The 12,382-nt window shown below is 42.6% G+C and overlaps 1 protein-coding gene across 1 annotated transcript; it reads left to right on the plus strand.

The window, feature by feature from the left end:
• The first annotated feature begins 10,468 nt into the window (after positions 1-10,468).
• LOC110686995 lies at positions 10,469-11,134 on the plus strand. The gene is made up of 2 exons (XM_021863630.1): positions 10,469-10,904; positions 10,992-11,134. The coding sequence occupies exons 1-2, from the start codon at positions 10,469-10,471 to the stop codon at positions 11,132-11,134; spliced, it is 579 nt and encodes a 192-aa protein (XP_021719322.1).
• Positions 11,135-12,382: the final 1,248 nt, after the last annotated feature.

The following is a 12,382-nucleotide window of genomic DNA, read 5'->3' on the forward strand; positions in this document are numbered from 1 at the left end:
CCATGCTTGAGGAAAGACTTGTCTTATTTTAGCAGGTTCGATTGTTCCTAAATGTGGGATGTAGTTGGTTTGCTTGTCCCCAAACGTGGGCTGTAAATGGTTCCCTTGTCCCCGAACGTGGGCTGTATATTGTCCGCTTGACCCCGGATGTGGGCTGTAGATGGTCAGCTTGACCCCGAACACGGCGCCAGGCACCGTCGGACTAAGCACACTCCTGTGACACGGTGGGAAACAGTGCGACGCGGGAAATATTTGAACTACGGGAAGTGAAAACGCGTAAAGGGTTTACGCCGAAAAGACATGAGAAAATTCCATGACACGGCACACATCCCGTGACATGGCAATTTCCACCGTGACACAGTACATTACACCGTGTCACGGTATGAAAAAACGCGGAAATTACACGGAACATCCCCGTGTCACGGAATTGGCACAGTGACACGGGAAATTGCACCGTGTCACGATGCAAAATCCCGTGTCACGGTGCAAAATCCCCTGACACGGTGGATTAAATGTGCAAAATTACACAAAAAAGCACCGTGTCACAGCAATAAGCCCCGTGACACGTCAGCATTTGCCGCGTCGCGGCGTTTTGGCTGCTGCGCAGTAATTCCAGTTTTTTTGCCTGTTTTTATAATCATCATAACTTTTGATTCGTAACTCAAAATAAGCAATATAATATATAATTGGAAATATTATCAAGTCTAATTTCTAACCCAATTAAAATCAGGTCTAAATAATTTGTATAGTGGAAGGGTATCGGTTTTAGGCCAAGTTCAGTGTTTTGCTCATATCTTTTTCGTTATAGATCGGAATTGGGCTAATGATATATGGTTGGAAATCTTATATAAAGGCCTATTCAACCAGATAATAATTTGATCAAAATTATAAGACCAAAAAAAACTATTTCTCTTGGTTTTGCAATGTGGACACGAAAAGTTGATAACAAGCTATGGTTTAGTGAAATGAGCTAGGAAATGGATTAGTTCATGAAACATATTGGATAGAACATGGATTTAAGTAATCTAAAGATTAAATACTCAAACCGACCAATAATGGCAGTGTAAGGTGTTCATTATCGGGTTTTGTTTTGGGGAGACATTTTTATGTGTCTACAGAAGCCCCCACTTCGACTAAGTTTGTAGAAACGTCAGTTTCGAAAACGATAGTCAAAGTAGTCGATAGGGACGAAGAATGATTTAAGACGTTCTGCGATCCTAAATCACTCTGTATACGCCAATACCTGAAGAAAAATATTAGTTCCAAAGATAAAAGAGTAAAGGAAAAGAATGCGTATCTGACACCAATGTATCGATGATAAATGAGTTTGGTAGCTTCCTATGCTTGAAATAATCCACTGCATGACGTTTTGTTGAAATACTTTCCATGCCTGAGGAAAGTCTACTGATGAGATTGGTAGCTTTCTAAGCTTGAAGAAATCTACAGGATGATACTTTTCATGCTTGAGGAAAGTTGACGTATGAATTTTGTGGCTTTCTATGCTTGAAGGAATCTACCGGATAATACTTTCCATGCTTGAAAAAAGCCGACAAAGGGATTTGGCAGTTTTCTATGCTTGAAGGAATCTACCGGATAATACTTTCCATGCTTGAAGAAAGTCGACAGATGATTTTGGCAGGTTTCTATGCTTGAAGAAATTTACAGATGACACTTTCCATGCTTGAGGAAAGAATTGTCTGATTTTAGCAGGTTCGATTGTCCCTGAATGTGGGATGTAGTTGGTTCGCTTGTCCCCAAACGTGGGCTGTAAATGGTTCCCTTGTCCCCGAACGTGGGCTGTAGATTGTCCGCTTGACCCCGGATGTGGGCTGTAGATGGTCAGCTTCACCCCGAACACGGCGCCAGGCACTGTCAGACTGGGCACACTCCCGTGACACGTTGGACAACAGTGCGACGCGGGAAATATTTGACCTACGGGAAGTGAAAACGCGTGAAGGGTTTACGCGGAAAAGACATGAGAAAATTCCGTGACACGGCACATATCCCATGACACTGCAATTTCCACCGTGGCACGGTACAGTACACTGTGTCACGATATGGAAAAACGCGGAAATTACACGGAACATCCCCGTGTCACGGAATTGGCACTGTGACACGGGAAATTGCACCGTGTCACGATGCAAAATCCCGTAACACGGTGCAAAATCTTGTGACACAATGGATTAAATGTGAAAAATTACACAAAAAAGCACCATGTCACAGCAATAAGCCCTTTGAGACGTCAGCATTTGCCGCGTCGCAGCGTTTTGGCTGCTGCGCGGTAATTCCAGTTTTTTTACTCGTTTTTAAAATCATCTTAACTTTTGATCCGTAATTTGAAATAAGGAATATAATATATCATTGGAACGATTGTCAAGTCTACTTTCAAACCCAATTAAAATCAGGTCAAAATAATTTTTAGATTTTAAGATATGGCCATTTTAATGGAATGGGGTCGGTTTTGGGCTGAGTTTAGTGTTTTGCTCATATCTTTTTCGTTGTAGCTCAGAATTGGGCTTATGATATATGGTTGGAAAGCTTATTTAAAGGCCTATTCAACCAGATAATAATTGGCTCAAAATTATAATACCAAAAAATTAGTTTCTCTCGGTTTTGCGATGTGGACACGAAAAAAGGATAACAAGCTATGGTTTAGGGAAATGAGCTAGGAAATGGATTAGTCTATGAAATATATTGGATAGAAATGGATTTAATCACTCCAAAAATTAAATACTCAACACGACCAATAATGGCGGTGAAATGTGTTCATCATCGGGTTTGGTTTTGGGGAGACATTTTTATGTGTCCACAGAAGCCCCCACTTCGACTGAGTTTGTAGAAACGTCAGTTTTGAAAACGATAGTCAAAGTAGTCGATAGGGAAGGAGAATGATTTAAGACATTCTTCGATCCTAAATCACTCTGTATACGCCGATAGCTGTAGAAAAATGTTAGTTCCATAGATAAAAGAATAAAGGAATAGAATGCTTATCTGACACCAATGTATCGGTGACAAATGAGTTTGGTAGCTTCCTATGCTTGAAGGAATACACCGAATGACGTGTTGTTGAAATACTTTCCATGCCTAAGGAAAGTCGACTGATGAGTTTGGAAGCTTTTTAAGCTTTAAGAAATCTAGTGGATGATACTTCCATGCTTGAGGAAAGTTGACAAATGAATTTAGTGGCTTTCTATGCTTGAAGAAATCCACGGGATAATACTTTCCATGCTTGAGGAAAGTCGACAGTTGATTTTAGCAGGTTTCTATGCTTGAAGGAATCTACCAGATGACACTTTCCATGCTTGAGGAAAGACTTGTCTGATTTTGGCAGGTTGGATTGTCCCCAAACGTAGGTTGTAGTTGGTTCGCTTGTCCCCGAACGTGGGCTGTAAATGGTTCGCTTGTCCCCGAACTTGGGCTGTAGATGGTCCGCTTGTCCCTGGATGTTCGTTGTAGATGGTCAACTTGTCCTCGGACGTGGGCTGTAGATGGTCCGCTTGTCCCCGGACGTGGGCAGTAAATGGTTCGCTTGTCCACGGACATGGGATGTAGATGAGACCTGCAAAATAAAATTTGCCAAGGGACTCATATATATGATGAGTGTCATTTATGGCACTCATAGGGTAGTCTTTTAGGGTTATTCCTTTCCCTTTTTCATGCTTTCTTCTCTTATTTTTGGTCCTTTTTCCATTAGTTTCTCTTTCTCCTCTTTTCTTTATGGTTCTCGTGTTTTTCTCGTGTTTTCCTTTTATTTGGCTCTTTTTCCCTTTTATTTCCTTTCTTTGTTTGCTTGTGTAGGTACTTAGATAATCACCTTTGCAAAGGAATCAAGTTGGGACCTTAATGACTAAGCAAGGAAGAAGCATTTGGCTAGAGAGGGCTTAGAGAGGCCTTGGAAAGGCCTCGGAGAGGTCTTGGAAAGGCCTCGGAGAGGTCTTGGAAAGGCCTCGGAGAGGTCTCCAAGGTATTGCCAGCAGGCCGCGGGCCCGGGCTCAAGAAGCACAAATTGCCAGATTTTGGCAGGAGCTTCCCGCGGTTGCCCCGCGGTCTCTCCGCGGGCGCGGGAAATCTGGAGAGGGCGCTCCGTCTCAGAGAGACTGCGGCCCCCTGATTGAGTTTTGGGAGCAGGGGATTAGCCGAGGGCGCGACATCTTTGGCCGCGGGCGCGGGTTTATCCTGCCGCGGGCGCGGCGGTTGCCTTTATAGCCCGCGGAGGGTTCCGTACCCATTTCTCCGCGGCCGCGGATTCATCAGGAGAGGGCGCGGGATTCGCCGGTTTCTTCTTTACTTATAAATAGAATTGTAATTCCTTTTTAAAAAAAAAACTTTTGGATAATTTTTCATTAGCTTAGTTTTAGAGAGAGAATTTAGAGAGAAGTTAAAGAGAAGTTCTTAGTTTTGGATTTGTAACTCAACATTTGATCAATCAAGTTTGGATTTCTTCATTTTCAATCATCGATATTAGTGAGAATCTCTTCCTTCTTTCATCTCCTACTTGCTATTTTATTTATGCTTGTTGCTTGTTTTTCTTTGGATTTGAATTTGATATTGTTGAATATTTTGATTTCTCTTAGATTTTGATATAGAATGATGATCAATGCAATTTCTAGTTATTTGTTCTTGAATTTCACCGTGATTAGTGAGTAGATTAGTTGCTAGGGAAAGGGGGAAGCATGTTTGATTAATGAAATTGCTAGTTGATGCTCTTTGATTGATTGATTTGTTGCAATTAAATTGGTTGACATAGATTCGCATGTGATTGATTAGACTAGGAGTGATCAACCTATAAGATTAATCTATATTGCATTTCAACTCTTAATGACATGAACAATTGATTTGAAAGTTGCTCTAATTGATTGGGTTTGCTTGTGATTTTTCTTGATTAGCCTTTCATAGTTACTCCTAGATTGGCCTATAGGAGATAGCATTTGAACTCTCTTGATTTCTATTATTGTTTGTCCATTGCAATATTTGAATTAATTGATTGAGCTCTAAACTAGCATTATCATTGAACTTGCATGTGGAACCCATATCCCTAGTGTTTAGACCTTTGATTTACTTGATTAGACTTGTTTTAGTTTACCATAGTGCCAACCATAATCTCAACTCCATCTTCGAGGTAGCTTGACTTAGACTCTAGTTTTCAACATTGCATTCCCTAGGGATCGACCCTTAACTTGCCCTATATTCATATAAGGTTGGTTAGGTGTTTACAAATTTAGTTTGACTTGGGGGAAGGATAGATAACGACATAGATTTTCCCCTCGTCAAAATGGCGTCGTTGCCGAGGAATGCTATTGGTGCTTAGCTTTTGTTGTTGAGTCTACTTCATTTTAATTGAAAAATACAAAAAGATTTTGTTTCTTTAGGCTACACTTGTAGCCGTGCTACTAAAATTTTCTTTGAGTTTTGCATGCATAGAGCTCGTGATCGATCCATTATGCCTTTTGACCCGGAAATCAAAAGGACTCTCTCAAGGAGAAGAATAGCTAATCGATCCTTGGGGTATAGTTCTTCAAGTGAAGAAGGGATTCAAGAAGAGAAAGGCATGGGAGAAAATCCGAGAATGGCCTTGAAGGAGCTAGGAATACCCGGTGCCTATAGGTTTGAGAGCGGTATAGCTCCGCCTACAACACCAGCAAATGATTTTGAAATTTGGCCGGCCATGATCACTTTAATTGAGAGGAGGCAATATAGTGGGGCTAAGAATGAGAGCCCGTTGAACCATCTTAAAGAATTTGAGAAATATTGCAACACCATCAAAGTCAACGGAGTTTCTCAAGAGTTCATCCGCCTCAAGTTGTCCCCCTTCTCTCTCATAGGAAGATCCTTAGAGTGGCTAGATAAAGAGGTGAAGCCCAACTCCTTGAGAACATGGGATGATGTTACAAAGGCCTTCTTGTCCCGCTTCTACCCTCAAAAGAAGACGGCGGAGGCAAGAGCCTTGATTCAAGGGTTCAAGCAAAGGCCAAATGAAAGCCTTTACGAAGCATGGGAGAGATACAAAGAGTATCAAAGGGAGTGCCCTCACCACGGAATCCCAACATACCAAGTGGTCCAAATCTTCTATGGCGGTTTAAGTCCCCAAGGCAAGTCATGCCTTGATGGGGGTCCGGGGGTCCTATCATGAACAATACCGAAGAAGAAGTGGTGGACATTATTGAGGACGTGGTGACGTACTATAGAGATTGGCAAGATGGGGAGAGTGACTCTTAAAGAAAGAAATCTTCATTGTACTCGGTGGACCATCTAAATGCGATTAACAACCTTTCCTCCCAAATGACAAACTTGGGAAAGGAGGTGACCGCAATTAAAGCCAAGTTGGAGAGCGCTTCTTCTTCTTCTCAAGCTTCGAATCTTCCCTCCCAATTTAAGGGGAAAGGTACTCTTTCTAACTCTCAACCCCCTCCCTCTTCACATAATATGCCTATGGGTTGTTTGTTTTTGTGATGCATGTGGATCGTATGATCATGACTCTAGTAATTGTCCTAATGAATGTGTTGATGAGTTTGATAACAATGAGAGTGAGCATGTGAATTATGTGTCAAATAATAATGTCCAAAAGTTTGATAATAAAAAAGGTCAATGGAATAGGAATTACCAAAACCAAGGCAATTTTGACAACTATAACCAAGGTGGTGGTTATAGAAACCAAGGGAACCAAGGTTCTCGTGGTAGCTATAATAACCAAGGTTATAGTGGCCAAAATCAAAGCCAAAATTATGGTAATCAAAACCAAGGTTATGGAAATCATAACCAAGGTAGTGGTAATCATAATCAAGGTTGTGGTAACCATAATCAAGGTTATGGTCAAAATCAAAATAGGGGTACTTGGAACAATCAAGGGAGGGGCAATTTTCAAAATAATTCTCAAAGAGGTCCCCCACCCCGATTTGTTCCAAGGACTCAAGGTGAAAATTCCTATTCACAAACTTCTTCACCTAGGACCAATTTGGAAGAAATAATTGAGAATCAAACCAAGTTGTTGAACACATACATGGCCGTTAGTCATAAAAAGTTCAATGAAATGATGACCCACAATAAAATGTATGAAAACCAAATTTCTCAACTTGCTAATGCTTTGAAAGATCATGCAAGACCTTCTTCTTTACCTTCCCAAGGTCTTGATCCCAAGAAACACGTGAATTCTATTGTTACAAGGAGTGGTAAGGTTCTTGAGGAGAGATTTCCTAGGAAGGGTGAAGATAAGGAGATTCCTAAGGAAGCCTTGGTTGAGAAATGAGGGGGATAGGGCATCATTGGATGAGGTTGTGGTTGAGACACCTAAAGAGGTGAGAGTAGAGAAAGAAATTGTGAAACCCAAGCTCCCTTACCCACAAAAATTCATGAGACACAAATTGGATGAACAATTTGGGAGATTCATTGATATGCTAAAACAACTTCATCTTTCTCTACCTTTTACTGATGTGATCAACCAAATGCCAAATTATGCCAAATTCCTCAAGGACGTTTTGAGTGGGAAAAGAACTTGTGAGGTTGTGGAGACTATCAATTTGACCGAAAATTGTAGTGCTATCATCATGAACAAAATGCAACCCAAATGGAAAGACCCCGGAAACTTCTCCATCCCTTGTGCCATTAACAAGATGCAAATTGATAATGCCTTATGTGACTTGGGAGCTAGTGTGAGCATAATTCCATATTCGGTTTATCAAAGACTTGAGCTAGGGGAACTCTTACCTTCTAACATTACCTTGCAATTAGCCGATAGGTCAATCAAGTTTCCAAAAGGTAAGGTAGAAGATGTTCCATTGAGGGTTGGGAATTTTGTGTTCCCGGTGGATTTTATTGTGCTTGAAATGGATGAAGATGCTACCTTTACAATCATTTTAGGTAGACCCTTTCTTGCTATCTTGGGTGCTATGATTGATGTGAGGAGTGCAAAGATTTCCCTTAAGGTAGGAGAAGAGGTCATTGAATTTGATTTGAATGAAAGCATGAAGTATCCATGTTCTTCTCTAGAAAATTGCATGATGATTGATTCACTTGATCATGTTGTGTCTTCCATGCATGAGCACTTGCTCACCTCTAACGATGCTCTTGAGAATGTTTTGTTGAACAAGGACAAAGTAGGTACACCATGAAAGGAAATGGCATTCTATGAGGAATTGCTTAATGGAAGCATGGAGGAAGTGGATGAGCAAATGTGCTTGAAAATCTCAAGCCAAGAAGCTTTGCAAGCGGCCACATCAAAGGAAGGTAATGGTGTGCCTATGGTAGAGCTCAAACCTCTACCATCACACCTTAGGTATGAGTTCTTGGGCCCTCATTCCACTTACCCCGTGATAGTTAGTGCATCCTTGAGCGTGAGCCAAGCTCAAGCGTTATGTGGTGTTTTGAGAAAGCACCATGGTGTTTTGGGGTACACAATTGATGATCTTAAAGGTATAAGCCCCGCCTTGTGCCAACACCACATAACACTTGAGGAAGGCGCCCTTCCTTTTATCGAACGACAAAGAAAACTACATCCCCAAATGGGAGAGGTAGTTAAGAAGGAGATCACCAAGCTATTGGATGCGAGAATCATATTCCCTATCTCTAGCTCAAGGTGGGTCTCCCCCGTACATGTCGTTCAAAAAAAGGGGGGCATGACCGTGGTTGAGAATGAGAAGGGTGAGCTCATTCCAACTAGGACGGTCACGGGTTGGCGGATGTGTATAGACGTCTAAACACATCCACCAAGAAGGATCACTTCCCTCTTCCATTTATTGATCAAATGCTTGAAAGACTAACAAGGCACAAGTTTTATTATTTCCTCGATGGATATTCGGGATTCTTCCAAATCCCCTTCCACCCCGATGATCAAGAGGAAACTACCTTCACATGTCCTTATGGGACCTTTGCCTATCGAAGAATGCCCTTTGGGTTATGCAATGCACCCGCTACATTCCAAAGGTGCATGATGAGTATTTTCGGGGATATGTTGGACGAGGAAATGGAGGTCTTCAAGGATGACTTTTCGGTGGGGGGTGTTTCATTTAAGGAGTGCCTTGTGAACCTTGAGAAGTGTTTGGAAAGATGTGTAAAGGTCAATCTTGTTTTGAATTGGGAGAAATTCCACTTCATGGTGGAGGAAGGTATAGTGCTTGGGCACAAGATTTCAAATAGAGGCATTGAGGTGGATAAAGCAAAAATAGAAGTAATTGAGAAACTTCCACCTCCGGTGAATGTCAAGGGAGTGAGATCGTTCCTTGGTCATGCGGGTTTTTATAGGAGATTCATCAAGGATTTTTCACTTATTGCTAAGCCCCTAAATGACCTTCTTAAAAAGGAGTTGAGTTCATTTTTGATGAAAAATGCTTGAAGGCATTTGATAGATTGAAGAAGGCCCTAATCTCCACTCCTATTGTTCAAGCCCCAAGGTGGGATCTTCCTTTTGAATTGATGTGTGATGTGTGTGATTGGGCGATTGGAGGTGTTTTGGGACAACGTGTAGACAAGAAGCTTCATGTGATTTACTATATGTCCAAGACACTCAATGGGGCTCAAAAGAACTACACAACAACGGAAAAGGAATTTTTAGCAATTGTGAACTCTTTTGAGAAATTCCGTTGTTACTTGTTGGGTTCCAAGACCATAGTTTTCACGGATCACGCAGCCCTCAAGTATCTCTTTGCCAAGAAAGAGTCCAAGCCTAGGTTGATTCGATGGGTTCTTGAATTGCAAACTTTTGAGATTGAGATTAGGGACAAGAAGGGTGCGGAAAATGTTGTGGCGGACCATCTTTCTCGCCTTGAGGGTGATCAAATTCATGATGATGGTTCACCAATTGAGGATAGAATGCTTGATGACTTCTTATATGCCATAGAGGTGAAGGAACTCCCATGGTATGCCGACTTGGTGAATTTTCTAGCATGTGGGGAGTTTCCACCCTCCTTCTCAAAGAACCAAAGGAAGAAAATCAAAAGGGAGGCAAGACATTACTTGTGGGATGATCCAATCTTATACAAACGAGGGGTTGATGGCTTACTTAGGCGTTGTGTTCCAAATGAAGAGGTGCCTAGTGTTTTAAGGATGTGCCACTCGGACCCTAGTGGTGGGCATATGGGTGTTTTGTAAGACCGCTACCAAGGTTCTTCAATGTGGTTTGCGGTGGCCGCATCTCTTCAAGGACTCATGGGGCTTTGTGAAGTCATGCGACCGATGTCAAAGGGTTGGGAATATCTCCAAGAGGAATGAGATGCCTCAACAGCCCATTCTTGAGTTAGAGGTGTTCGATGTTTGGGGGATTGACTTCATGGGACCATTCCCATCTTCATATTGTAATCAATTCATACTTGTGGCTGTGGACTATGTTTCTAAATGGGTTGAGTTCATTGCCTCCCCTACTAATGACCACAAAGTAGTGTTGAAGTTGTTCAACAAAATCATCTTCCCAAGGTTTGGCGTGCCTAAGGCTGTGATAAGCGATAACGGATCTCATTTTGTTCACAACGCCTTCCAAAAGATGTTGAGGAAACATGGAGTGCAGCAACGGTTCGGCCTTCCATATCATCCTCAATCGAGTGGCCAAGTAGAGGTCTCCAATCGTCAAATAAAGCTCATTCTTGAGAAGACGGTTGCAAGGAATAGAAAGGATTGGTCGGACAAGTTAGATGATGCTCTTTGGGCTTATAGGACGGCTTTTAAGACACCTATTGGTACCACTCCATATCGCCTTGTCTATGGAAAATCATGCCATCTCCCGGTAGAGCTTGAACATCGTGTCTTGTGGGCCATCAAGAAGATAAATTTTGACTTAGCTAGTGCGGGGGAGAAGAGGTGGTTGGATCTTCATGAGCTAGAGGAACTTCGATTTGATGCTTACGATTGTGCTAGCACCTACAAAGCTCGCTCCAAGGAGGTTCATGACAAGTTGATTGAGAAAAAAGAGTTTTGTGTAGGTGACAAAGTCCTCCTCTACAATTCAAGGATGAAGTTGTTCCCCGGAAAGCTCATGTCAAGATGGAGTGGACCATTCTTGGTGAAAGATGTTTTTGATAATGGTGCCGTGGAGATTTCTCCTTTGAACTCCTCATCTTCATTTAAGGTTAATGGTCATCGGCTCAAGAAGTACTATGATGGAGTGTTTGTTGGACTTGTTCACAAAATGATTCTTTTTAAGCCACCTTGAGATGGTGGTGCACGTCGAGCTAACGACGTTAACCAAAAGCGCTTACGGGAGGCAACCCGAATTCTCATCTCATTTCTCTTTCCTTTTTCTTTCCTTGATTGGTTTTTTTATTTTATTTTGAGTTGGTTTTGTGGGTTTCCTATTATCATCACTTGTTGGAAAGAAGGGGTTTGATGAAAAGTTTAGAGTGCAGGAGAGAGGGCTCCCCGAGGGCTTGGAGAGACCTCGGGGGCCTCTTCACCTTTGTGAGGCATTTTAATCCAGGGACTTCCCGCGGTTGCCCCGCGGTCTCTCCGCGCGCGCGGGAAGTTTTGGAGAGGCCTCGGAAATTTTGGAGAGGGCGCGACCCTTATTTCAAGAAAAATTGAAGTTCAATCCAGGGACTTCCCGCGGTTGCCCCGCGGTCTTTCCGCGGACGTGGGATTTTTTGGAGAGGGCGCGTCGTGTCTAGAGAGGGCGCGACCCTCAATTCAAGCAAATTTGGAAATTCATTCCAGGAGCTCCCCGTGGTTGCTCCGCGGTCTCTCCGCGGGCGCGGGAAGTTTTGGAGGAGGCGCGGCATTTCTGGAGAGGACGCGGCCCCCCGTCATGTAAAAAAATCCCAAAAGTTCCAGGAGCTCCCCGCGGTTGCCCCGCGATCTCTCTGCGGGCGCGGGAGAGTTGTCGCGGGCGTGGCAGAGTCGGGAGAGGGCGCGGCGATCTGGGTTTGTTATACCCAGGAGCACCCTCTCCTCTCTCTCTCCTCTCTTATTTTCCCTTCTTCTCCTTATTTTTCCCCTTTCTCTCTCTACCTCCTCTCAAACCCTAACCCCAAAACATCAATTTCTCACCTATTTCTTCAACTTTTGCCTAAAATTTTTACAAATTCTTCCATATTCCTCCATTTCAACACTCCTACTCTTCTTTCTCGTGGTTTTTCGGGAAATTTCGGGTCTTTGAAGTGCTTTGAGTTTAATTTGAGTCTCCAATCTTGGTACCTTGTAGTTTGTGGTGGTTTGGTTGGATTTGTAAGGAAGAATGTGAGTAATTTTGGTGGTAGTTGTTTTGTTTGAGGGAGTTTGTGTTGTTCTTGTGAATTGTGTGAATTTTGTCAAAATGGATTTGATAAGAAGAGTGAAAAGTAGCAAGAAGCGCTCAAACCAATCCCCCGGCCAATCTTCTCAAGGCCAATCCTCAAACCCTCAACCCCAACCGCATTCCACAACTCAAGATGATGCTCCTCCTCCTCCTCTACCCCCTCTCAAGTTC

Source organism: Chenopodium quinoa, unplaced genomic scaffold, assembly GCF_001683475.1.
Source record: "Chenopodium quinoa cultivar QQ74 unplaced genomic scaffold, ASM168347v1, whole genome shotgun sequence".
Lineage (NCBI taxonomy): Eukaryota > Viridiplantae > Streptophyta > Magnoliopsida > Caryophyllales > Amaranthaceae > Chenopodium > Chenopodium quinoa.

Coding starts and splice junctions, on each gene's coding strand:
- LOC110686995 (XM_021863630.1), top strand. CDS start 10,469: ATGTTGAGGAAACATGGAGTGCAGCAACGGTTCGGCCTTCCATATCAT. Junction 10,905..10,991: donor GAAAAAAGAGTTTTGTGTAG/GTGACAAAGTCC, acceptor TCTTGGTGAAAG/ATGTTTTTGATAATGGTGCC.